Below are 26,544 nucleotides of genomic sequence, written 5' to 3'. Positions count from 1 at the left end.
CTGTCAAAAGTACTTCAACGAAGTACTGACTGAAGGGTCTGAATACTTATGCAAATGTGATATTTCAGCTTTTTCTTTTTAATAAATTTACAGAAATTTCTAAACCTCTGTTTTTGCTTTGTCATTTTGGGGTACTGAGTGTAGATTAATGAGAAAAAATGAATTTCAATAACTGTAGAATCAGGCTGCACCATAACAAAATTGACAATGGTGAAGGGGCTCTGAATACTGTAAGTAAGTGTATTATTAAAAACTTATTTACAGACATGTGAAATTAATTTCAAAAGTTTTGAAGCCTGAATGATGTTTTGAATTAGAACTTTAACTTCTGATCAAAAATTAGAAATAGCTATTTTTGGTTTTGGCAGAATTAAATAACATATAGTTTCTATAGGGATACATTTCAAACAGATAGTGTACATTGGGGCTATGGAGTTTGTGAAAAGAATCTTTATAAATTGGAGGCACATAATTATAATTTTTCTCATATTCTTGTCAGTGGAAGTGGAAATATTATATCCAGTGGAGGGATTCAAATATGTGAATAACTGGTTCTTTGTGTGGATGCCACTTCCGGAAGTCCATTGTGGTCCTGGGTAACAAAAAATTAGCTACCGATGCTGCTGAAGTGGTGCGAACCAGCTGAATCCCACCACTGACTATATCTCTCTATATATGTAGAATGTGATTACAAGACCATAAGACAAAAAAGACAAATCATTTTTTTAAAAAAATAATCAGATTTTTGGTTCCAATTTCATGAACTCAGGTCTTGTTATGAAGCACTTGATGATGGAACCACAAAATTGGCTGAAAGTAGCTCACTTTAATTTGGGAATTTAAATTTTGGATATAACTAATGCATACTCCATTGATACTTTTATATATACTTCTGATAAAATTTGAAAAAGAAAAGTCTGAACTAAAAATAATGATAAAAATATGTACAGTAGCTGTTATCTAACTCAACTATTCTGGTATAGTATTTTTATTTCTTTATAAACCATACATTTAATGTGGATATTTGATTAAAAATGTTCTTTGTGTGTTATAAAGAAAATATGCTCATGATGGCAGTATAATTCTTATATGTATAAAATATACATTGTTGTTTCATTTATACTCACATGTCTGGATATGAAAATGTAATAAATTCTCCCACCCAAAGGTCTTCTGTGGGAATTTGCTGACTGAAATGAAAGAAAGGATGACACATATTTTTATAAAGGTGTACAGGAATAATAAAGAAGTTCCAGCAGCTTTTTTTTAAAATAGAAAATAAGGAAGGACCTCTCAAAATTTATTTAATTCTAAAATAAATAGAATTGCAATAAATGTGTCAGAATATTTTCAGTTATTGCACTATTTCTCTATGCTCTTATTTTTTTTTTGTCCCAGTTTCAGCACTTGCATGGAATAGCATTATAAAGTATAGTAAGGTTTACTGCCTTATGCTATATTGGACTGGGTGGTGGTTTACAATAATTTTGGATGAAGGATGCTGAATATATGGGATTCTGCAGATAACAGTGCAATCTTATGAAATCTGATCAGTGGATCATAATGGTGTTTTAAACATATGTCGAAGACTAAACGACAGGCGATTGGAAACAATTAAAATAAAACATCTCTATGATTCTCCCTCGTGGCACCTGTACTGTCACTGCTTTTTCTGCCTTAACTCTGGATATGCCCACTTGGATAATCATGAGAGAATGTTGCTGACATAGCTCTCCAACCAGCAACTCTAGGTCACTAAGACATGGAATATAATAACAATTCCTTGGATGTTCAGCTCAATTCTATACATTTTTGTAGCAGGAAGCTCTATAGTTCATGCTTCATTAGTTATTGATGGAGCTGAGACAAAAAAAATCCTTTTTCTGATTTTTAGAAAGATAAAGAATTACAGAGGACAAGGAAAAATATTTACCTCCCTGGGAAACTTAGAAAAGCATAATTCAGTTCTCCAAGGAAGCTTAGTGAGCTTAGGCAGCCATCCTAACAGAAGCAGGGCCCTTCTCTGTTTTATAGTCACAGAAATCTCTGCTTGGCTTAGCCTGTTGTCTTTTGATAGAACTAATATAGGCAACCAAGTCAATCAATTATTGGAATTAAATTACCAGATTTTGGAATGAATACAGTGAAGGAGAAGAGAATTTAGATTGTCTATGCTGTTTTTTATGTCTGATATATTTGCATACAACTCATTTGTTCTTCTGACAGCTGTGTTTGTACACCTGCCTTCTTTCATGCTTTAATTGTGATTTAATTTTTGCGGCTAGACTTAATTTAATTTAATTTTAATTTTATATTGGATTGTTTTTAAATTTTGCCTTGTAAACCGCCCTGAGTCCTTTGGGAATAGGGCGGTATATATAAACCGAATAAATAATAATAATAATAAATGATTTTTTTCCTCTGTTGGACCAATGTATGTTGTATACAATATTTTGGGGAATATTGCATTTGCTTTACTAAGCAAACTGTTTTAGTTCTCATCTTTCAGAGATGCTTATATTAGGAGTTTATTTGAAACTTGACATATACAATTATCTGATTTTCTCTCCATACAATGATTTTCTTTCTGTTCAAAACAGGATGTATGGTAAATATATAGACTTTTCTGCCTCTAAATGATATAACAATCTTTCATGCTAGTTCAACATTTTTCTCTCATTTTTAAACTGCCCTCTTTACTGTAACTTAATTATTATCCTCCCTGGGATATAATAATGCTTTTTAAATGTTATCTTTCTGTTTAATGGTATTTAAATTGATATTTATTGATACTAAATCGTAATTACTGATTGAATCTCTCCATATTGTCACATAATTTCATGTGTCTTGTATGCTATATACATTATTATTGGGTCTCTTTATTTCCACACTCTTAGGAATCTATGAAACAAAGCCTTTTAAACTATGTAATAAAATAAACATTTCCATAGAACTATAGTACTAAGATACTTTCCTAAATCTTTCCAACCAAATTAGGTCTTAGGTTCAGATTCAGTTTAGGAAGTTTGTTCCAGGAAGACATGGGTTTTCCACCATTTTTATCCATCGATTTGCAATTTTGTACCTTCATCTAGGGCAGGGGTAGACAACCTTGGCTCTTTTATGACTCGTGCACTTCAACTCCCAGAATTCCTGAGCCAGCCATGCTGCCTCAGGAACTCTGGGAGTTGAAGTCCACAAGTAATAAAAGAGCCAAGGTTGCCTACCCCTGATCTAGGGGAATAGAGTCATAGAATAGAATAGAAATCTGCAAATTTTAGGAATTAAGTACTCTAAACAAAAATCTTTGTTTCCAGTCTTGGAAGCTATAAGATATATTTTGTTATGAATAGATTAGCATTTTGATCCAGGCTAAAATATATTGATCAATGATGGTGAGGAATAATTTGAATTTGAATACAGTATGATTGATGCTACATGTTTGCTCAGGTACATCCTGAATCAAACAAAGAATAAATACTTTGAAGACCCTGAGATATTACATTCTGATTCTGATTTACCTATAATCCATCTGGAAATATATACAATTGACAAAATAGTATGGTCCAGATGTTTATCAGCAATTTTAAGAGCCTTAAATCAATCAGTATTTAAAATATTCAGTTCAGTTAAAATAATAGAATGAAGACTAATATAGTTACATACGTGATACATGAACCAAAGAATTGGAATACACAGTCTTGCAAAATCACTAGCTATAAGCTTTAAGCAATATAAAATATACTTCTTATGATTTAATAATAAAGTTAATTCATCAGAAAATACAATTTCATATATTGGACTCTTCAAAAGGGATTGAAAAAGATTGGATATTAGATTTCCTTTTTGCTGCAGATAAGAAATTTGAGGGCTATTTAACTCTTGCTTTGGTTTTGTCTAGTCATAGCTTCATTTCAGATCAAAACATATATTAATGCCATGTTGAAAATAAATATTTTGTTTAAAGGTGTATTGTTGATATTAAATTATATTGCTAATATATTGAATTTGACATTTTATAATGAATTTTTATTGAACTTGGGAAAAAGAAAGAGAAAAATATTAAATATTTGCAAAATAATCTTATCCTCCTGATGTTCAGGGATGAATATAGGATATGAGTCTTATCCATTTTTTAAAGTCTTATTGTAAACATGATAAAAAGAAACAATATATTCCTCTATGGTCTAGACGTAAATAATTCCAAACTGATACTAAATGGATACTACACGGCGCCGGTGAGTGTCGCGCCCATGGCGCCGCTGGGCGTCGAGCCCGCGGGGCGCGACAGTTCTATTCCCTACTACTTTGGAGAAAAACATATGTAACCTTCTAAAATAAACATAAATATAAAAATGGGCCACTCTGAAGTGTAAGCTCTAAAGGTAGCCATTGGATCAATAGCAATCCCACAGCTTGCTTGGAGATTGGTTCATTGTGCCTCTAGAATATTCCTAATTTTGAAGTGGAATAGCAAGAGACATTTTTTTCCTCCCATTTCCAAGATAATAGCTGACGGGATAGCCAGGATAATGGTGCAAGAATCAGGAAGGAAAAGGCTTGGTGAAGAGAAAGCCCTTTATAAAACATGGCAAAAAGAGAGAAAATAAGAATAATAAAAGTAAAAACATGACATGAGGAAGGGTCACAAGAGGTTGTTGGGCTACAGGATGGTATATTTGGCTTTGCTTGGGTTCCACTTACTGTTTATTCAGCTCTGCTCAATGATGATGCACAGCTTCCAACCTATCATAGGATTTGGCCTTAGCTCTTAAAAAGAAAGTTTGCCATCTCTGCTACAAAGATAGGATATGCAGTTCTGATGCATCATTTCTATCTCATCTTGTTTTCCAGGATTAAGAATTCTGACATGCAAATTTATTTTCATTATACTTAAGTGAGTTTTACTCTTCAGTTAACTGGAAAACTTTTATCTTATTTTGCAATGCTGTTCCAACTCAATATTATGACAGGGAAGGAAAAAGTGATGGTTCTTTGGTTGCCATTTACCCAGGTAATTTGATTCACATTTACTTTCCCCACTGCCAGGGCTTTGTTCTCATAGCTCACTTTTTTGCCAACCAAATTGATGACTCTGATATATGATCCCTCTCCAGGATAGGATCTGTGAAGTCTCACTTTTCTTATAGTGAGAAAAACTCATCTGTTTGTGTCCTTGCTAGGAGTAAGAAATCAGACTGTATGACCCCCTTTGTTAGTCAACCTTCACTGGTTACTTGCTTACTGACATATTGACCAGAATGTTTTATGATCTGATTTTTATTGCTTATTAGGTGGTTCATCTGCTTCTCTTCCTGAATTGATTGCTTAGAGCAAGACCCTTTGCTCTTTGCAAGCAGGAAGGGCTGAAGAATGGTGGCATGTGTCATTTTCTTTTGAAGTCTGCAGACTATAAAATTAGCTCTTTCCTGTAGAAAAAAAAATAGGAATCTTCCCTGAAAAAATTACTGCTTTACCAATCTTTTTCATTTCTGAGCCCTACTATACAAATTACAGAAACCTTTCGACAGAACCTTGGGCCATGAAAAAGGGTTTGAGATGGTTTCTATCAAGGCTGGAAGTAAACCCTGAACATTTTTATAATTTAAAATACAGTGTGATCCTTGATGGCAAATAGGGTGTGTAAGTCACTAAAGATTCATATTAGAGCAACCTTTCAGTCCAGCATAATTTTAAAAATATTGCTTATGAAAATTCTTGTAATGTGGAGATGTCAACTTCCTTCAGGTTATGAATGCTGACATAAATAGGCTAACAACTTTTTTTAAAAAAACATTAAAATAATATTAAAAGTAATAGAGTTGGAAGGGACCTTGGAGGTCTTCTAGTCCAACCCCCTGCTCAAGCAAGAAACTCTATACCATTTCAGACAAATGGTTGTCCAGTCTCTTCTTAAAAACTTCCAGTGTTGGAGCATTCACAACTTCTAGAGGCAAGTTGTTCCACTGCTTAATTGTCCTCACTGTTAGGAAGTTTCTCCTTAGTTCTAGGTTGCTTCTCTCCTTGACTAGTTTCCATCCATTGCTTCTTGTCCTGCCCTCAGGTGCTTTGGAGAATAGCTTGACTCTCTCCTCTTTATGGCAACCTCTGAGATATTGGAACACTGCTAATTTAAATTCCCTTGGTTCTTTGAGGTGTAAGTTTTTTTTATAGCACAAGCTTTTAAAATAAATCTACTGATATAAGTATTTTTAAAAACAAAGCTTGTCCAGTTTGTATACAGTTTTGTAGTATTATGTCATATTTGGGGAGGGGGTAAAGGTGTGATTAGCAAAAATGATTGCTACTGACTGCTCATTATGCTGCAAACAAAATACCCCAAATGAATTACCAGCAACAGTTTTTAGCTCCCTACTAGCAAGACTCTGATGTATTTTTTAGCTCTGGTATATTTTTAAAGCCAAGCTAAAACCTCTATAAACCTTTTTGTTCTAACCCCCCCCCAATAATGATTGGTTTCTTAAAAGTATCTCATCTTAATCCATGCTTGCATATGAAGCAAGAAAAGTAAGAGTTAAAAGGGAACTTATTTCTCAATTAGAGAGAATGCTTTTGTTACAGAATTCCCTGATATTATTGAAGGTAGAGAAGAAAGAGATTTTAGAACACAGATTCTAATATGATATTCCCCCATGAATGACCACAGAATGGTGTATTGTATGTCTCCACCTTTAACTAGAGGTCCCTTCATAAATAAAGTTACTGGATGAAAAATAGAGATATCCATCAGATGCCAACCTGAAACAAAGTTTTCTCCATCCTTAACTGTCATCCAGTAGTGGTCTCAATTTTTGCATCTCCAGTCTGGAAGCCATAACATAAATATTGCAGCCTATATTTGCTATACCCATCCCCACAGCCAATGGAATTATTTCTGTAGGCAAGTACATTTCTAAGTAATAAGCAGTGCATCCCACTTGTTTTTAAAAATCATTTTTAACATTCTTGTTTAGAAATGAAATCTCCCAGATATTAGTTTATGGAACTTGCAATGGACAGATTTGTGCATGTGTGCATACAGACTATACTGTTCCCTTATATTTCACTGTATGATTTATTGTACTTCTGAAAAATCCTTGTTGCTTCCTATTTGTTTTCTCAGTTGTTGCCTTTTATGAGTAATCCAGTTGGAATCAATCACCTGAATTTGTACTGAGACAAAATGATTCTGAGTTTATACTAGAGAAAAATATTAAGGAACATAACTTTTATTTATACAAAGTAACTATTTGTATACAACTTCAAAAGCAACTATTACTGGATATTATTGAATATTTGTTAACAATTTTAGTGACTTGTAATGTCCACAGCTCCCTAAAAATGTAAACACCAAAATGAACACAAAGAAACAATGGAAACAATACAGTGAAACTATAGGAAATATGGATTTATTGCAACAACATGAATAAAAACATCTTCACACTTTCTCTGGACTCTGTCTGCTCTTCCCCAAAGGGAATAGATCTTGCCATAGCAAGATTAGGAATATAGTGCTTATTATTTACATTTTAATTTTTAGCTGTTGTCAATTGAAGATTATTACAATAACATTCCATTGCTATTTGATATTGACATTCTCTTTTAAAACAATCTTTTGTTTAATTTTTACGCATTTTTATATATGCTTTTTTAAAATAATGAAGCAAGTGCTGATAGTAAGAAAATTTGATAATAGGCTTTACACTGCTTTAATATTAGATTTATGATGAAGATTTGAAAGAGCAGACCAAGTTAGACTATGCAAATGGAAGTGAATTCAAATTAGTTGGAAAAATGTTTCCAATGGACAGCTACAGTATGTTCTTGTATACAATACCAGTTGCTTGGTTGTGCCATTCAGTATATGCTGTTCCCACTTGCATCTTATACCTTGCCACTATGTGTTGGACTGCCTCTGAGATTTGTTTGTATAGTCGGCACCTTGGATTTTGTCTAGTGTGGGTAGACCCCTACTTCTATAGATCTGTTGCTGAGTTTCGCTCCGCTCTCTCAGCACCCCGCTTCTCTTCCTACTGCTGCCCAGCAGGGAACAGAGGGAGAGGAGTGTGCCGGGCAGTGCAGCGGCTCCCCCTTCTCGGCATGTCAGTGGCTGCCTCGCAGCCACCATCTCGGGGTGCGGAGAAGAGTAATGGTGGGGCCTGGTTACTCGAAGAGAACCATCGGGAGCCGTTCCTGCTTCCTTCTGGCCAAGTAACCGAAGCTTCCCGGGAAAGTGGCTCCACCGAGGGCTTGCAGTTGCAACGACAGCAAGAGGACAACAACGACAAGTGGCAACGGGGGAGGCCGCAGCTGGGTCATGTGGTCAAGGCACCACCGCCGAGAGAGAATCCCTGGACACGTTGGAAGCCTCCCCCCAACTCTGAACTGCAGTGTTCTACTAAAGTCATAAAAACAGGAAAGTTGAAGATAAAGAAACCCAGTAAGGCAGATTACTTCAATGATGCAACAAACTGGCCAACACCAAGTGAAATTGCAAACTCTGAGTGTAAAAATGTAAGTAATCAGAATAAAAAAGCTCCAATAAAAAAAGAGAAAGAAGAAAAAAATGAAAAGAAAAATACCAATAAAATAAAGGAAAATTTGGAGATAAATCCAGATATTCATGGAGAAAATGTTAGTGAAGATGAGAGTCCGATTAACAATCAAAAGAAAAAAGGTAATAAGCATAAATGGGTACCACTTCATTTAGATGATATGAAGCCAGATAACCAAGAAAGGCCAGGATCTCAGAACAGTTCAAGGTCCCAGCCAGAAACCAGCAAGCTTGTGCCTCACAACAACAGACACAATGAGGCAAGAACTAGCTGGCGAAGGGACAGGGAAAAGCGAGAAGATCATGATGAAGTTTCGAGTGTGAGAAGTGAAGGTGGCAGTGTTAGAGGATTTTACAGAGGACGAGGGAGAGGCAGGGGAAGAGGAAGAGGACGTGGAAGAGGAAATCCACGAATGAACCATGACTATTCATGTGGCTACCGAGAACTATATAGTGAAAGGACTGATCCGCCATTTCAACCAGATCTTAGCACTAATATGATGTATTATTATGATGATGGAACAGGAGTACAGATGTATTCTGTGGATGAAACATTGCTTAAAGAATACATTAAATGCCAAATCGAATATTATTTCAGTGTAGAAAACCTGGAAAGAGACTTCTTCTTGAGAAGGAAGATGGACCAGCAAGGATTCTTGCCTATATCTTTGATTGCCAGCTTCCACCGGGTGCAGGCTCTCACTACAAATGTTAACTTAATATTAGAGGCCTTAAAGGACAGTACTGAAATAGAAATAGTGGATCAGAAGATGAGGAAAAGGATAGAACCAGAAAAATGGCCAATTCCAGGTCCCTCTCCACGTAGTCTTACACACAGAGACTTTTCTCAGCTTATTAACTGCCCAGAGTTCATACCAGGCCAGATTTTTGGTTCACATACAGAATCTGCACCAAGTTCTCCAAGAATAGGAAGTCTAAATACTAAGAAAAGCATTGAAACAAGCAATCTTGAAGTAATATCCAAAGGATTATCTACAAGCCTCCTGGATTTGGACTCTGAACTTTGGATAGAAGTTAAAAAAAGACATCGTCCCTCCTTAGTAAAGCCAAAGGAATCTGTGTCTGCACATGAGGAATTGACAAATCAACAACCACCACCATTGTCTTCTGAAGAACAAGAACAGGAAGAACTTGATTTTTTGTTTGATGAAGAGATGGAACAAATAGAAGGCAGGAAGAATACATTCACAGAATGGTCAGAAAGTGATTCAGATTATGAAATTGATGATCAAGACTTAAATAAGATTTTGATTGTGACACAGACCCCACCATATATGAGAAAACATCCTGGAGGAGATCGAACTGGCAATCATGAGTCACGTGCAAAAATTACATCAGAACTTGCCAAAGTTATTAATGATGGATTATACTACTATGAACAGGATTTGTGGATGGAGCAAGGTGAAAATGATTGTATTGCTATGAAGCAGGAAGTTGAAAATTTTAAGAAGTTACATCTTATCAGCAAGGAAGAATTTGACAGTCTTACTCCTGAATATGTAATGGATTCAAATCAGGATGATCCTCCTGGTCCTTCAAAAGATGTAACTGAAGAGCTGGCTTGTCAATTGTTTGGTGTCCAGGAAATACCTCCAGCAACGATGGCTCGCTCACTGCCAACAGCTGTTCCTGAATCTCCTGGAGTTCAACCTACCAGAACACCTAAAACACCTCTTACACCAAGACTGCAAGATCCTAACAAAACACCAAGATTCTATCCTGTGGTTAAAGAATCAAGAATTATTGATGTTGGGACACGAAGAAAAAGAAAAACACGGCATAGATCTGTTGCTTTGTATTGTACTTGTGCTGCTGTATCTCATCCTCTTATCACACATAGACCATAAAAAAATTCCTACTAACCCTTATGGGTGATATGTGTCTTCCTCAATCTTGGATTCTCTATGGTATGTTTGAGGGTCCTACACAGTATCATTGCTGTTCCTAATATTGCACTCTTCTGGACAGATCTCTCAAGTTGTTCCTGGGAACTGTTGGAACCATTCTCCCAGTTTAGGAGTCACAGCCCTGCGTGCTCCTGTCACCACTAGGATCACTTTGGCCTTTACTTTTTACATCCTCTCCAATTTCTCCTTCAGACCCTGATACTTATCCAGCTTCTCATACTCCTTCTTTCTGATGTTGCTGTCATTTGGCACTGCTATATCTATCATTACTGCTATCTTTTGGTCCTTGTTAACTATGTCTGGTTGATTGTTAAATACTTGCTTGTCTGTCTGGATCTGGAAGTCGCACTGGATCGTAGCTTTTGTATTCTCTATGACCTTCTGTGGAATCTTCCATCTGAACCTAGGTCCCCAGACCCCAAGGTGCAGCCCTATTAGACCTTGAGCCTTTTGGAACCAGGGTGCAGAGTGATGGTGAGCACACATTTGCATATCCCCATTTGTATGAGCAGTGGGTGAGCGTGTGTGGGTGGGCTCCATTTGCATGCTTGTTATGTGCTCCAGTCATGCAAATGGAGCTGCATGCTTGCATGCGCTTGTCTGTCGCATGCATGGAACCATCCTTTCTCCCCCCTGCCAGTCCACAAAGCCAAAAAGGTTGGGAACTTGGTTGTACACAATGCTAATTACTTGGTTATGTCATTTAGTATATGCTGCTCCTGCCTGCATCTTATACCTGCCACTATATGTTGGACTACCTCAGAGGCCTCTTGACATAGTCTGAACTTTGGTTCCTGTCTAGTGTGGTAGACCACTGCTTCTATGAATCTGGTGTACCCTGACCACTCTCCTTCCCTCTGGTGTACAGTCTCCAGGCTAACTCTCCCTACTGCCAGGAGTTTGATCCTGACCAGATCAAGGCTGACCCATCCTTGCTGCGCTGGTCAGAGTAAATAGCTATTTTAGGAATTAAGAACTGTCCCCTTAAGGGATAACCTTTTGGGTAAGTTACTTGGTTACATCTGTGTTTCGGATTGGCCACTGGGAGGGACTTCTGATTGGCTACCTGGGATTACTGGCTATGTGCAGGCCAGTGGGCTTTTATGAATTCTAGCCACGGGAGTTGTTTGGCTCCTTCAGCATGGGAAATACTACCTCTTTTCACCTACGTGTTGGGTTTAGATTATGAAATGGGCTTCAGAAGAATCTCTCCATTAACTGTGAGTTAATGTTTAGAGAATGCCTGATGAATTAAAGTAATCTGCATGAAACCCTTTCTGTGGAGTTTATCTGCCTATATCAAGCAATAGTAGCCCCCTTTGCTTGAGACAGAACACTTCCACCCTTCCAAGATCAGTAAATTGAGGACCCAAATTGTTGGGGGCAATATGCTGACTGTGTAAACCACTTAGAGAGTGCTATAAAGCACTATGAAGCAATATATAAATCTAAGTACTATTGCTATTGCTAAAACCTGTCTGGCTTGTTTCCTAATAAGAATTTATTGAGGCTCATTATTTATGAATACAATTATACAGATTTACAGCTATTTTGGGCCTGTTTCCAGGTTGGCTGTTATGGTTGGTATTGACAACATGACCAGACTTCTGCAATGACTTGATGATACCATGTATGTAATAAGAAGCACATTTTGTTAGACTTATTGAAGCTGCAGGATCTATTCAGCCATCACTTTCAGATTCTGCAGTAACCTTTATGTACCTACCACAATAAAAACATTGTTACATTCAGTGGGACTTACTTCTAAATTAGTATGTCATCTGAATTCCCCTATTTTTTAAAATGAAAATCTTGGAACTCTCATGGAATTCTGATCATTCAGTGAGCTTCCCCATTTTAAAGGAAATATTAGTTCCAATTCAATCCTATTTCAACATCTTTCCTCTTCCACTTTTTAAAATCTTACCTACTGTAGCTGCAGTATGCATATGTTATGTTTAATTTAACAGCAAGGCTGCTTCTCCCAAATTATGGTTATCATGATAAAAGTAAAGCTAAATCCACATTTTTGCTTACAGTTGAAATATTGCAAAATATATGAATGGAACACAATGACTAAGCAAAGCTACTCAGAAAAAAAAATCTAGAGAAATGATTCAAAGTCAAGCAATTTAAAGGGGAAAGTTTAAGGACATGTTTAATTTGTCCTCCGAGTACAATAACATATAAAAATAGTTGCCCTTTCTATATCATATTCCTTTTGTATTTTTTTAGCCAGAAGAAAAAAGGTCAAAAGTAGCTTTATGCTTGCTCCCAATTGTTCATTTGGGTTCTTTATGTTTTTAATTGTACTGGGAGAGGTTGCAGAAAGTCCAGAAATTATAAAAAGTATCTTATTTGGGGATGCATTTATTCATATGACACTATCTTCTAATTTGCCCAGATAAGGGTCAGGTCAAACTAGATGCAGTATTAAACATCTTCAGTGCCAGCAGGACAAGGATACATAAACATTTGTGGACAAGGGCCATAATATTAACATTTTTACTATTTTTGGTGGCTGAAGGTGATAGGAGATGTGGCAGTGATGTGATAACATCGTCAGAAAAAAGGAGCCAAAATCGTCTGTGTAATTGTTCTCTTCCCTTTAATCTCCCAATAATAACCTTAAAAAACAAGGTAGAATCCCATGATAATCTGTGTCATGCAGAGCTGACCTTCATAACTCAGCCACTCTCAGAGTGTTCATCATTCCTTGTGGATATCTCTTCTATCTGAATGGTGATTCTTTATTATATACATTGGTGTGTGAAAGTATTATACGGTATGATAATTGGTTGTTATCTGTCCCTTTGCACTAAACTGTTCAATTCAATTAATTGATATAAGTGCACCATGGAATGTAATGACACATTAACCTAACTGTCCCAATCATGGGCACTATTTCTGCTAACATTACAGTAGGGTACTTTAGAAATGAGCTGCAAAATCTATATGATTACTAAGTGGCAGAAAATCTTAACAGATTTTTGCTGCTATCTATTAATAGCTGTAACTCAGAGGTTTTGGGAACCAGCGACCGGTTCCATGGAGAAAGGTTTTTCCACAGACCAGAGGGGCATGGGTTTTGTGTGTTACCTGCATCCCACAGATGGGGCTTTGCTTGTTTGTGTGGACTGGTTGCTGGCATGCTGGTCCATGGACCGGGGATTGGGAACCTCTGCTCTAACTGAAGTCATTCCAATAAATATTCTCATATTCTTAAAAACACTGGAAGTTTTTAAGAAGAGACTGGCCAGCCATTTGTCTGAAATGGTATAGGGTTTCCTGCCTGAGCAGGGGGTTGGACTAGATGACCTCCAAGGTTCCTTCCAAATTATTATTATTATTATTATTATTATTATTATTATTATTATTATTATTATTATTATTATTATTATTATTATTACCTTTAATATGTCCATATACTGTAATGAATATGATTTAAATTCTCCGAGCTTGTGGGTTGGTTTCTGAATGTTTCATTACCAGGCTAGGTAACATCTTTAGCAGAGTTTAGGGGACATTAGTGTCAGTGCTCTTCTGTTTATTTGCCATGATTTAATATGTCCATTATAATAGATGAAGAGACTTTGTTCTTTAATTTTTTTGCTAGAGGTATTTAATTTTCTATATGTTGTATAATTAGTTAATCTTGCAATGGAAGACAAAGCAGGGTTTGGAAGATGTACTGATTGACACAGAAAATGGATTCTGTCAGAGCTAATCTTGAGCTGTTGGAGACATTTTTAATTTATATCTCCTCTTTTACTACCTGGACATCAGTTTTCATTTAGAAAAAAATACCAATTTTACCAGTTGTAAAATTGGCATTTTTATTTATGGAATTTTTAAAATCAGTGTTAGCCAGTGTATTAAATATTTTCTCAGCAAAAGTGTCATTGTTGCTGACAGACAAATAAAAAAGTGCTAATGGACCTAAGTACAAACTATTACTAAAAACATAAAGTTTACTTTCCTGTGAATGGAACTGAAGATCTGAATCTTAAATTATTCCTCAAGATTCTGGAGAAATTCAAAATGTTGTCCAAGATTTTCTACGTGTTGAGGTAATTTTACGACATTTTATAATACAAAGCTCAAATCTCTGAGCACAGCACTGATTTATTCAAATATGATTGCTAAAGTATATTTTCATGGTTCCTTATAAAAATTCCCTATGCTACACTAATGTAGCCTACTAGAGGTTTGTTTTTGTAAATCAGTATATATACTTTTGGATCCATTGATCCAAATTTAATCCTTTTCTGTTAATTTAATCCTTTCCTTCCTCCATCATTTTACACATAAAAAAGTGTTTCCTTTGCTGAACATTTACATGCCTACACATCTTGTCTCATTAATAACTTCGGGACATTTGATTCTTTCATCTCTCTGAAGTGCTCTATTTGAGAAATAGGATGACAACTTTAACCTGATGAATGACACATACTGTGATCATATAGAGCTCCTTCATAAACCCATCTTCCTCTGCCTCTTCTATATGTAAATATTTTTTATAATATCAGTGTAAAATAAATGTTTGGTGCAATGAATGGGAAGAGGAGAGAAATTTGAGAATATGTAGTACTTGGTATTTGTCTTTTATAGAAGTACAAATATAACTGAAATATTAGCCAACTATTTGGAGTACTGTTTCATCAGTTTTTCAAGCCCAATCAATTTTTATCAGTCTTCCAAGTTATTTAAATTCTACTCTCAGCAATCCTGAAAAAACATACTTAATAGAAATAGAACAGAATGGTGTACAATTTGCATGGAATACAAAATGGAAGAAGGATTAATGTTTTCCTTGCTAATGCAATTGTTGCCTTAGTAGCAGGAAAACCTTGACATTGGAGAAATTATTAGATAGAAGACAGCTATGGCCCCAAAAACATAGACCCATGTCATTTATGAAAATAGATAAATAGATGTGGAATGTAGACGCAATATTAGCATTCAGAAATTATTCCCAAACTCTCAATGAATCCATAAGTTAACTACTGTCTCATCCCAGGAATTTAGGTAGTATTTTATTTTATTTACTTGTCACATTTGTACTGAACCCTATCAAGACTCTGGAAGCCAAAGAAAATTAAAAACAAATAATAAAACAAGGAAAAAAACAATGTCCATCTAGAAGAAAAATATTTAGACTACCATATAAAAAAATCCTATAAAGGAAAGAATCCAGGCTTTCAGGCAATTTCTAAACAATGTCAGGATGGGGGGCTACTATGACCCGGTTATCCATCATAGTATCTAAGCATCTCTGTTTTCTATACAATATAAACATAAACCACTTTTTATGTTCCAGGTCAAGTTAAGATATAATATTATAGTCCTGCCATAATGAGTTGTCAAGAGAACTGGATAGAGAACTACTAGAGCTGAACCTATCCAGTCTACAAAGATCAAACAATCCTTGTAGGAATCAATAGGATGTACCTGATCTTATAAAGAGGCTGAGTAGCTGGGCTTTTCAAGTAGTTTTCAGACCATCATTCTCAATGGCTTTTATTTTTCCAATGAACATGGAAATGACATGGAATTATAAGGCTATGGAAGGTGAAAGTTTTATATTTGTGAACCAGTCCTTAAAGGTAAAGGTAAAGGTTCCCCCACACATGTATGCTAGTCGTTTCCGACTCTAGGGGCCGGTGCTCATCTCCGTTTCAAAGCCGAAGAGCCAGCGCTTGTCCGAGGACATCTCCGTGGTCATGTGGCCGGCATGACTAGACGCCAAAGGCGCACGGAACGCTGTTACCTTCCCACCGTAGTGGTCCCTATTTTTCTACTTGCATTTTTACGTGCTTTCGAACTGCTAGGTTGGCAGAAGCTGGGACGAGTAACAGGCGCTCACTCTGTTACGCGGCACTTGGGATTCGACCCGCCAAACTGCCGACCTTCTGATCGACAAGCTCAGCGTCCTAACCCACTGAGCCACCGCGTCCCTTGAACCAGTCCTTAATTATATTCAAAACATGAAGCAGGATATATTCACTGAGTAACCATGCATTTATCTACCTATTTTCTTCTGCAGTCAGATAGGCACAGTACTACATTTTTTAAAGTATTGCCACAATAGCAATTATACAATTTTAACAATGAAAAGCAATTTGAAACAACTATATACAGTAGGTGAATGAATATATGAGAACCTTCATTCTAAGGTTTGCTTGCATTTTTTTAGTTCATTCATAAATTATTTGCTGACAGTCATACATCTTGTCTTATATATTCACTGAAGAGTTTACAAGTCCCCCCCCCCCAGTTTCCTCTATGTTGTAATAACTCATACGGAAGGAACTCAACCATACATTTTGTAATTAAGATTAATGTACGGCTATAAGATTTGAGGGCTTGCAGAACCTTAGAAATCTATTAATTTCTTATTAGTTTCAGTATAATAATTAAACCTTTTACATGGAAGGTAAAATAAACCAGTGAACCCAACTTTGTGAGAGACTTAGCATATGCTGTTCATTTAAGCACTTTTAGTGATTTAATTATATTATGTACCCCATAATGCTTTTGCTGAGTTGGAAATTTGGACATTTTATTTAAATTTAAGTGATGATTAATGAGGGCAATGGAATATCTTTTGTGGTGCATAAGTTGTGAATAATGCAAACTATAACTCACACCACTTTCAGCAAAGAAAGCAGAACCAAATCTCAGTGAGAGTACAGTATCATTAAAGAGGTTAAATGTGCAGCATAGAAGAAATTATCAAATTATCATTACACTTACAAGCTTGTGAAAAATAAGCCAGCTTTGCCTGAGGCAGCCAGGTTTTCCTTGAGGGGAGAAAAAATAATTTGCTCAGCAACTGAGCAAGTATTCCAGTATAGATCATTCCCCAAATTATTCCTCTGTTTATTATTAGCTTCTATTTCTCTAGATGGCAATGGACAATTCCTCTCTGTCATCTTGTCCCTTTTCTGATCCCTGGGACACATTTGGTACTTTAGTCAGCAAATGCTAGGTGCCATTACCAAATACAGTAACTACTGTGACAAATATATTTGATCACAAAATACCCATTTATAAGAAGACATGATTTTTCTCTTCTACATCTCAATGGGACCTTTGAAAGACTCAAAGTTAAAGTTGCAAAGAAACAAGATGCTTATGTCTTGGTTTGCAGCCTACTGATTTTCTATTTAGTTTTTATGTCAAAACAATCTCTTTTTAAAAAATGTGCTAGTGCATCATAATAACAAATTGACTCCCTTGCATAGGATTGTTTCATTTCATATTCCTTTAGCATTTGCTTCACCGGATGATGCTCTGGGAGATATTTCTGATGAAGTCTGGAAAGGTGTCATACTTATTAATTTAGAAGAACAACTGTAGAAAGCTGCAACTACAGGTTGTAGGTTGTAGTGTAATTTATTCCTGTGCACAAAAAGGAGTTTAAAACAACAAGAAAAACACTGTGTAATAGCTTTCTTTTGGCTTAAAAGTATTTTAATGTTTCATCAATGTCTCTACAGGTGCTATTTAATAAATCAATTAGGTCATTCTGTATTTTGAATAAATCATGACCATCACATACAAAGTGAGCCATTTCAAAATTTGAGAACAGAGTCTATAGCTTAAACCATTCATTAATTACAAGTGATTTTATTTTTTATAGTAGTGTCTTTGGTAATATTTCTGTTAATAGATTTTAGACCTGTTAGGTATTGCTCAAGTTTGGTCATCACACTTAGTACTATTGTTGATTACTCAGGCTTAATTTGAATGGAAAATATGCTGTCTACACCATTGCTCGTTGGTCCATTTGTCTTTTTCTCAGGAGAATCTAAAAGAACAACTGAACTTCAAATTTATACAGGTTAGGATATCTGCTGGCTTGCTCTTCTTGTAAAAGTTCTAAGATGGCGGCACCTGGAATGGCTGTGGCTGCATTGGCTCTTGAAGGTGAATAGTTTTGGGAGGGATAGTAAAGGCTATAGGCCACATGATCAGGAAGATTTTAATGTGTTTGAGCAACATGGTGGAACTAAGGTAACATACGACATACGACCGACAATCTTTGCTGGCATGGCGAGTTTCTAGTTGTTTTGGAACTGTTGGTGAGACTGTTAAAAGTCGTTGGCGCTGTTTGAATTTGTTCTACCAGCAGCAAGATCTGACTGCTGGCCCAGGGATGGATTCTACTGCAAATCAGGACCGTTTCCAGGGGAGGCAGAGGAGGAGAGGACCTGGAGCTTATGGAGCAAAGGAACTGGATGAGGCTGTCAGCAGGCCCAGAGGAAGAGAGAGAGGCTTTTGGAGGAGTTGGTGGTGGCAGCAGCAGCGTGCTCCAGGGGCGAAAAGAAGCAAGGCCTCTTTAAGGAAAGGGTGGAAGAGTCAGGATCAGAAAAAGGAAAGAAGGCAAGGTTGTCAGAATACAAGCGAATTTGAGGGCTAATCCACATGGATCCCCATTTCCATCTGTCCTGTTTGCCATCGTTCACTCCCTAGAGACTAAAATGGACAATGTGAAATTTGAGCGGGCCCCGAACAAGGAGTATATATGGTGGTGACCCTTTGAGAGCTGTATGCAACGAAATTTCATTTTGATGTATGCCGATTGGTGTACATTCAAAGTGACAATAAAGTTATCATCATCATCATCAACATGTCAGGGACTGAAGCTGTATCACAACATGTTAACATAGCTAATATGCATACTGTTTCTTTTTGTATTATATGTATTGGCTTTCACACTATTTTACTGTGTTTTGTGAACTGTGTTTTGTGAACCCTTTTAGAGGAACCTCAAAGGTGCTTTTTTTTCTTGAAAAGGCAACTGGACTGTTTTTTTATCCTTGAGGAAGAAGAATTTCTTTTTATTTTTATTTCCTTTTAAAGGAAATAAAGATGATAGAATGAAATACTTTATATAAATAAATACTTCAGAGTTATGAAAATGCCAGAAAACGATAATTTCCAAAGAAAAGAAAGTAATTCTGAACTATTCTAAAAATTGCCATTTGTACACGTTTGTATCATTTATATTTATTTTGCTTTTTTATTTTAATATTAGAAAATCCCTTTGCCAGATAGAAAGTAGAGATTACTGCTAAGGAAGAACATACAGTAGTACTTTTCTCCTGATTTCTGATATTATCTTAGACATTGGTTAAATCTGTACACCAAATATTCTGTAAATTTTTCATTGATATTCAGAATCAAGTGTCTCAAAATTTATGTGTCTGAAAGAGAAGAGGACATTATAGGTCCTCAATATAAATGCAAATGCAATCATGTCTAAAAATAGTGCCTTAATATAGGCCATTTTTCATTAGAGATCAAATTTAGTGCTCCTCGCTTCTAGATACTCATTAGTAATAATGATTATTTCTTAGAAGAGAAGAATATACAACTCTCTACTCAGAAATTAAAGATTATACAACTAAAAAGATTATTTTCTTTTTGGTAGAATCGAGGAAACTTTCCATTACCTAGATATGCTCTGTTACTTTTGGGCTAGAAACCAGCATTTTAAAAGGTATTACAAGCTTTTATCAGAAAATGCATATTTCTTTGTAATAACATGGATAGCCATTAGCATAGTTCAAAGATTTGTCTGAAATCCATTTTCACATCTCCATTGTTTTGATAAAGCTATCCTAGTAAATGCATATATTTATGGATATCTATCAGTTTAAAAGAAAAATAAATGTTGCTCAAAGAAATACTACTTCAAAACTGATATACTGTATGTACTTAGAGAGATTCCTGGTATTAGAAAATTTGGGAAGATATTGCCCAAACTAAAATTCACTTCTTAATTTATTGTCACTTAATTTAATACCACTATTTTAGACATTTTAAAAGTACTTGAGTTATTTCAAGTGGATTTTTTTTATCATCTAAATCATGAGTATCTATGTCTCTGTGTGTCTCTCGTGTGTATTTCTTTGATAGGTCTTCAGATCGTTATACTTTGTACAGGACTGCAAACATATTCTCAGTGGAATTGCTTGATAGTTTGTTTGTTCAAGGGGGCAAAGATTTTCATATTGTTTCTTCATTTTGACATGCTGCCATATTTCCCTGTCAGATTTTTGTAGTAGGTGTTAAGTCGTGGGCTCTGGTGAGCAGGAATGAAGACACAAGGCTGAGTACAGAGAAACTCATTCTTTTATTCTTGCTGGAACTGTACTTGAGCTTGGGCCGCACCCAGCCACAATATATAGCCTAGCCCTACAGTAGCAGCCAATAGGATTGAACTCGTGCTTGCCGCCTGGGGCTGACTAATTGCAGGACTGGAGACGGCCTGTCTGGGTTTCTGGAGAGCCGTTAGCTCACCAGCAATGCACATGGTGTGGTACCACAAGCCCAATACGTAACAGTAGGCATTGGTATTGTAAGCTGTTTGTGTTTCTTGCTTCCTGACTTTTCCATTGATGGAAGTCTCACAGAGCAGTTAAACTTTCTATAGCAGTGTTTCTCAACCTTGGCAACTTTGCTATGCTGGGAGTTGAAATCCACATGTCTTAAAGTTGAGAAATTTTTTTCTACAGCAGGGGTGTCAAACTCGCAACATCATGTGACGTGTCATGACGTATATTGACTTTTTTTGCCATTGCCGGAAATGGGATGGGTGCAGTTTCGCTATGATGCATCTGCGGGCCGGCAGTTTGAAACCCCTGTTCTACAGCATTCCATTCAAATCATTTGGCAAGGTGTAAAGTAATTTTTTTTGCCTTATCTGTGCATAAAAGGCTATTCTGTTCATTAAGCATGACTCTGGCAATAGTTATTATTACAGAAGGCAAATGTTCATTACAATGTTAGTTAATAGTCTTTTGATTCATTTCCAACAGCTGAGATGTTTTATCTTTTAGTTAGTACATATATATTTAACCAGTCTCCTCTAACCATGAAAGTTGGTAGTTTACATTGCAATTGTTAAGTGGAAAGATGCTTGTAATTTTCTTCTAAGCTGTGAAGAATAAGAAAAACTAACATTTTCTTGTACCAACTGTCAATCCATATGTTGACAAGTGCCCTTTTAAAAGCTGAATTATATCTGAATGCATACAGAGTAAAAGCAAAAATTTATTTAATTTCCTTTGTATTTTACAAAGAATTATTTTTTCAGTAGAAAAGAAGATTTTTAGTCTAGGATTTCTTTCTTTAAAAATCTATCAATTTTAAATTAAGAAATTCAAACAGCTAATCCAAAATCCTCCTTGCTGAAAAATAAGTGATATATGCCAAGTTAAAGTAAGCTATGATATTACTTTTGCTTTAACAAGCATTAGGAATTTATTGCTGTCAAATTAAACAAACTTCATCTCCAAACTCTAATCAGATTGACTGGGTGTTTTTAATTCTTCATTTTATTGGGGGGGGGGAAGGATATAATTTGAGCTAGTAATTAAAATGTGAAGCTATGGTTTTCCTCCTCCTCTTCCTCCTCTTACCAAGTGATAGAAATTTTGACTTATTATGTGTGTTGTTACAAAAACTAATATGATGAACGTTCTTTATGGAACCCATGTAAAATTATCTACCTATTCATATTCCATTGCTTAGGTTACAGGTAACCAAACAAGATTATAATGCAATGGGCTATCCATCAACATGTCTTGAATCTTTAACATAAGATAATTAATCATCTACTAATACAAGATGTTTGTGTATTGCTTTAATTCTCTGTGCTAGATAACTGAGTTTGTGCATTTTTTTACTCCAGATGCACAGTAATAATTGGGAACATTTCTTCAGCCTGCTCATCACCAATAAAGCAATTTCACAGTTTCCTGAATTCTGAAGAAAAGCTATACTTGGAAGTGTTAATTAACAAAATTACTAGTAAGAGGCATTAAAAGCAGGATATGAAATGTAATTTCTACTCACTGGTTTGGATCAGAAATAGAAGAACAATCATCATATGAAATATGCACAGATTACAATGTTTATAATATTTGAACATTTAAAGAGCAGCTACAAAATCTTATAACGGTACTGGATAATGGAACACAATAAATGTTTAAAATAATAATTAAGTAGAGATTTACAGGACTGGAGACTAAAACATATAAGGAACAGCTGCTGGAATTGGGTATGTCTAGTTTAATGAAGAGAAGGACGAGGGGGGACATGATAGCAGTGTTCCAATATCTCAGGGACTGCCACAAAGAGAAGGGACTCAAGCTATTCTCCAAAGCACCCAAAGGCAGGACAAGAAGCAATGGATGGAAACTAATCAAGGAGAAAAGCAACCTAGAACTAAGGAGAAACTTCCTGACAGTTAGAACAATTAATCAGTGGAACAACCTGCCTCCATTAGCTGTGAATGCTTCAACACTGGAAGTTTTTAAGTAGAGACTGGACAGCCATTTGTCCGAAATGGTATAGGGTTTCCTGCCTGAGCAGGGGGCTGGACTAGATGACCTCCAAGGTCCCTTCCAACTTTATTATTATTATTATTATTATTATTATTATTATTATTATTATTATTATTATTATTATATAATATTTCAATATTTGAAATTATCACATAGGTGATAAACTTAAGCAAGTTTCAGGTTTTCTTACATGCTCCTGATCTGCTTTTTCTTCATGTCATTATATGTATTTATAAAAACGTTTTCACAATACTTTATTCCCACATCTAATGAGGTGGATGTCATATGTGAAAATTCACCTCAAATAAATTTACTAACTTCTAAAGTGCAGTTTTTCTTTTGTCACAAACTAACATGGCCACATAGGTGAGATGAAAAAAAAGGGGGAGGTGAGAACAAGGGCACATTTTGATTTCAACTATGTTTATGTAGAAATAATGCTTAATTCATTATTAAGCATTTAGGTTGTATGACTAGAAAAAGTAGTTGTGTAATATGAAAAATTGTTGGCTCCTATGAGACTTTTTTTATAGTTACCGTTAAATGCTGAAATAGTAACTTCCATTTGTTTCTGCAGCACAAACTTATTAAATTAAATTTTAGTGGCAAACTGTCAGCCTATTCGGTTGACAGGATAAGCTATCAACATTTGTGCTATATTATTTTTGCCTTCCCCAGGAGGCTTCTTCGTGAGGATATATGATCACATTATTATGATAGACACAAAAGTGAGGTTTTGCCTAGCATTACTTGTATAACATACTTGTTATATTCACATCTCCTTTGAATTGATACTGTCAGCCCAAGAAGACAGACCATACTAAGAAATCAATCCTATAATTTATAGATCTAAATTATTTTTATTGGAACAGCTAGACCAGGGGTAGGCAACCTTGGCTCTTTTATGACTCTTGGACTTCAACTCCCAGAATTCCTGAGCCAAGGTTGCCTACCCCTGAGCTAGACTAACAGAATCATGCAATCCTGAATGTGCCTCCCTCACTTCATGTGAATTAGGGAGGGGGTTGTCTGAGATACTTTTTCATATTAATTTATTGAAATGGACTTAAGATCAGACACCTGTCTGTTAGTTGCCATGGTAGTGCCTTTTTTTCTGGCCTCTAAGACCATTCCTTGTTCTCTCCGCAATTATGGAATGGTGCTGATAGAAGGGACAAATTGAGAATTTACAGCTGAAGGCTTCCAGTAGAAGATTAAGGAGACTGTTGTCCTCCCCAAGAAGGATGTAAACTTTATTTGATATTTTTGCAGCTTAACAACAGCAACAAAAAGCATTAAAGAAATAAAGACCCCTGAATTTTAAAGCTAATCAATTTTATTTTATAATCTTGTAAATTTTTGTGTCAGTATGTAGCCAAAATAGTTCTCTCTTACCCAAATAAATCTGTTACAGATGATGATCATAATTGGAAAAATCAGGTTATATGCTGCTTTTTTTGGAAATAAAGCTGAATAACTATATTGCTCACTTCAGGAAGATAATATATATTAGTGTTTTTTATTTGTTAGAATAAAAAGGGGAAAGAAAAGGGATTATTTGGTGATATATCACTATCCTGATTTCAAGATAAACCACTCTGCTCTTTTCAACTAAATGTCTTACTGAGTTCTGGTGTTAACATGAAGAGTTGTAAAAGGTCAAGCATGCATATTTATTCCTTGTAATCAGAACTACACAACTGCAGATTAAATATGTTTCAGTGTTTAAAAATGTTTTTGCAATTAATTATAGTCTTTTGGTGGTTGCTGTGGCTGGAGGTTAATGGAAGTAACTATTTCTGAATTCATTTAATAAGATTAGTTGATGGAGGAGGGGATTAAGATTCTCTAAATTGGAAGATTAACACAAATAATTTTCCCCTGCTAATTAGTTTTGCAGTGCAGCCTATTTTATAATAAAAAATAGAGTAGGAATCATTTTTCAGTCTGTCTAGGTTTAAATATTAACCATTCTTTGAAGATAATGAATATAATATCATATGTACCTGTACTATTTCTGCTAGTATCTCAATATCAACTGACCAGGAGAGGCTGTCTTAAAGAAGGCCTTGTGTTCCATTTGTCTGATGCATAGTAGAGAGCCTTTTCTTTGGTTGGTGTCAGTCTCTGGAACTATATCTCAATTTTCTGCTTTTAGAAAAGATTTTCCTTTCCGGCTAGATTTTTAGCTTGAATAGCAATTTTATCTGTTTTTATAAGATGTTAAAAATTACTATTTAGTTGTATTTTAATTTTTAGTTGCTATTTGTGCCTTCTGGCACAAAGACAGTTTACAAACTGAATCAATAATAATTATAACTCATATGAGTCTATCTCCTTCATACTGGAAATCTCCAGCATGTTTAAAGAAAAGGAAGTTGGAATCTCCACTGTATGTCCTGCCCAGTCATGGGTGAACATGTATTGCTGAATAATATACATACTGATACTGCACTATACTGGTGAATGATATCACCCAATGGCTTCATGTAAATGATGATTAGTAGACAAGAAAATGCTAAGCCCCTTTTACCATTGCTAGCAAATCAGCTATTTATGAAAGAGGAGAACCAGTGTAACCCTGCGTCCTAAGTCTGACAGCCATGTCAGAAGAATATCATGGTTGATGGTATCAAAAGCTGCTGACAGATACAGCAGCTCATACTACTGCATTCAGGCCCTGGCCAAAGTCATCCAATTTAACAATCCATGTATTATCTGTTCCATATCCAGACCTGAATCCTAATTGAGTAGAGATCTGATCAATCTACCTCAGGATTCTCTATAGCTGTATGTTACTCACCTTTCCAACAAAGTATCTTAATTGCCAGGTTAAACAATGGATTCTTTTTTTATACAAGTTTTATTGATTTTAATATTTACATATACATGTATTTGTGAAACAATGTGGTGGTTGGATAATTAAAATAAGAAATAACCATTTGTAAATAGTTCAGGTTAATCAACAGAGATATCCTCTCTAATTCCCTTAGTGATTACATAATCAAAATAAGCAAGTTAGTATATTTCTGGTTATAACCAAGTCAATCAACAGAATTCAAAATATATTTTCACTAATACATATCAATATTCTGTTTTTAAATTTTATCTAATTGCAATAAGATATTTTAGCATAGCCTATTATATATATATATATATTGGGTGACCCACAATTCCCTATTTCAATAAAGAATAATTCTTTTGTCTACAAAACTTACATTGTTCATTACAAAACATTCTTATGTTTTACCATTAAAGTCTAATTTTCATCTTAGCAAATCACCAGTTATTAGAAATGTATTTTTTGCCTTAACCGTTCAACAATTATTAAAATGCTATCTAATTTTATCTAATTGCAATAAGATATTTTAGCATAGCCTATTATATATATATATATATATATTTTGGGTGACCCACAATTCCCTATTTCAATAAAGAATAATTCTTTTGTCTACAAAACTTACATTGTTCATTACAAAACATTCTTATGTTTTACCATTAAAGTCTAATTTTCATCTTAGCAAATCACCAGTTATTAGAAATGTATTTTTTGCCTTAACCGTTCAACAATTATTAAAATGCTATCTTTTAAATATAAAATTCTAAATTCTATAGTATAGGTCAAAAATAGCCACTGAATATTCTATAAGGCATCTTAACCATACATCAATTATTAAAATATTATCTTTTAATATGTCATTCC

General features: G+C 35.3%; 1 protein-coding gene and 1 long non-coding RNA gene across 2 annotated transcripts in view; both read left to right on the top strand.

Annotated features, from left to right (window-relative positions):
* LOC310639918 overlaps window positions 1-22,220 on the top strand; it is a 103,455-nt gene extending 81,235 nt beyond the window's left edge. The window contains exon 3 of the long non-coding RNA XR_014492430.1: window positions 22,187-22,220. This is a non-coding gene — a long non-coding RNA (uncharacterized lncRNA). The remainder of the gene's footprint in view (window positions 1-22,186) is intronic.
* Window positions 8,017-10,422, top strand: LOC310640339 (la-related protein 1B-like; the record flags this gene model as incomplete). The annotated part of the gene is made up of 1 exon (XM_083362554.1): window positions 8,017-10,422. Exon 1 carries the CDS (start codon window positions 8,101-8,103, stop codon window positions 10,420-10,422), a length of 2,322 nt encoding a protein of 773 aa, XP_083218680.1. The 5' UTR covers window positions 8,017-8,100.
* Window positions 22,221-26,544: the final 4,324 nt, after the last annotated feature.

This window comes from Vipera ursinii, assembly GCF_947247035.1.
Source record: "Vipera ursinii genome assembly, chromosome: 4".
In the NCBI taxonomy this organism is placed as follows: domain Eukaryota; kingdom Metazoa; phylum Chordata; class Lepidosauria; order Squamata; family Viperidae; genus Vipera; species Vipera ursinii.
This window is presented reverse-complemented; position numbering and strand designations above follow the sequence as displayed.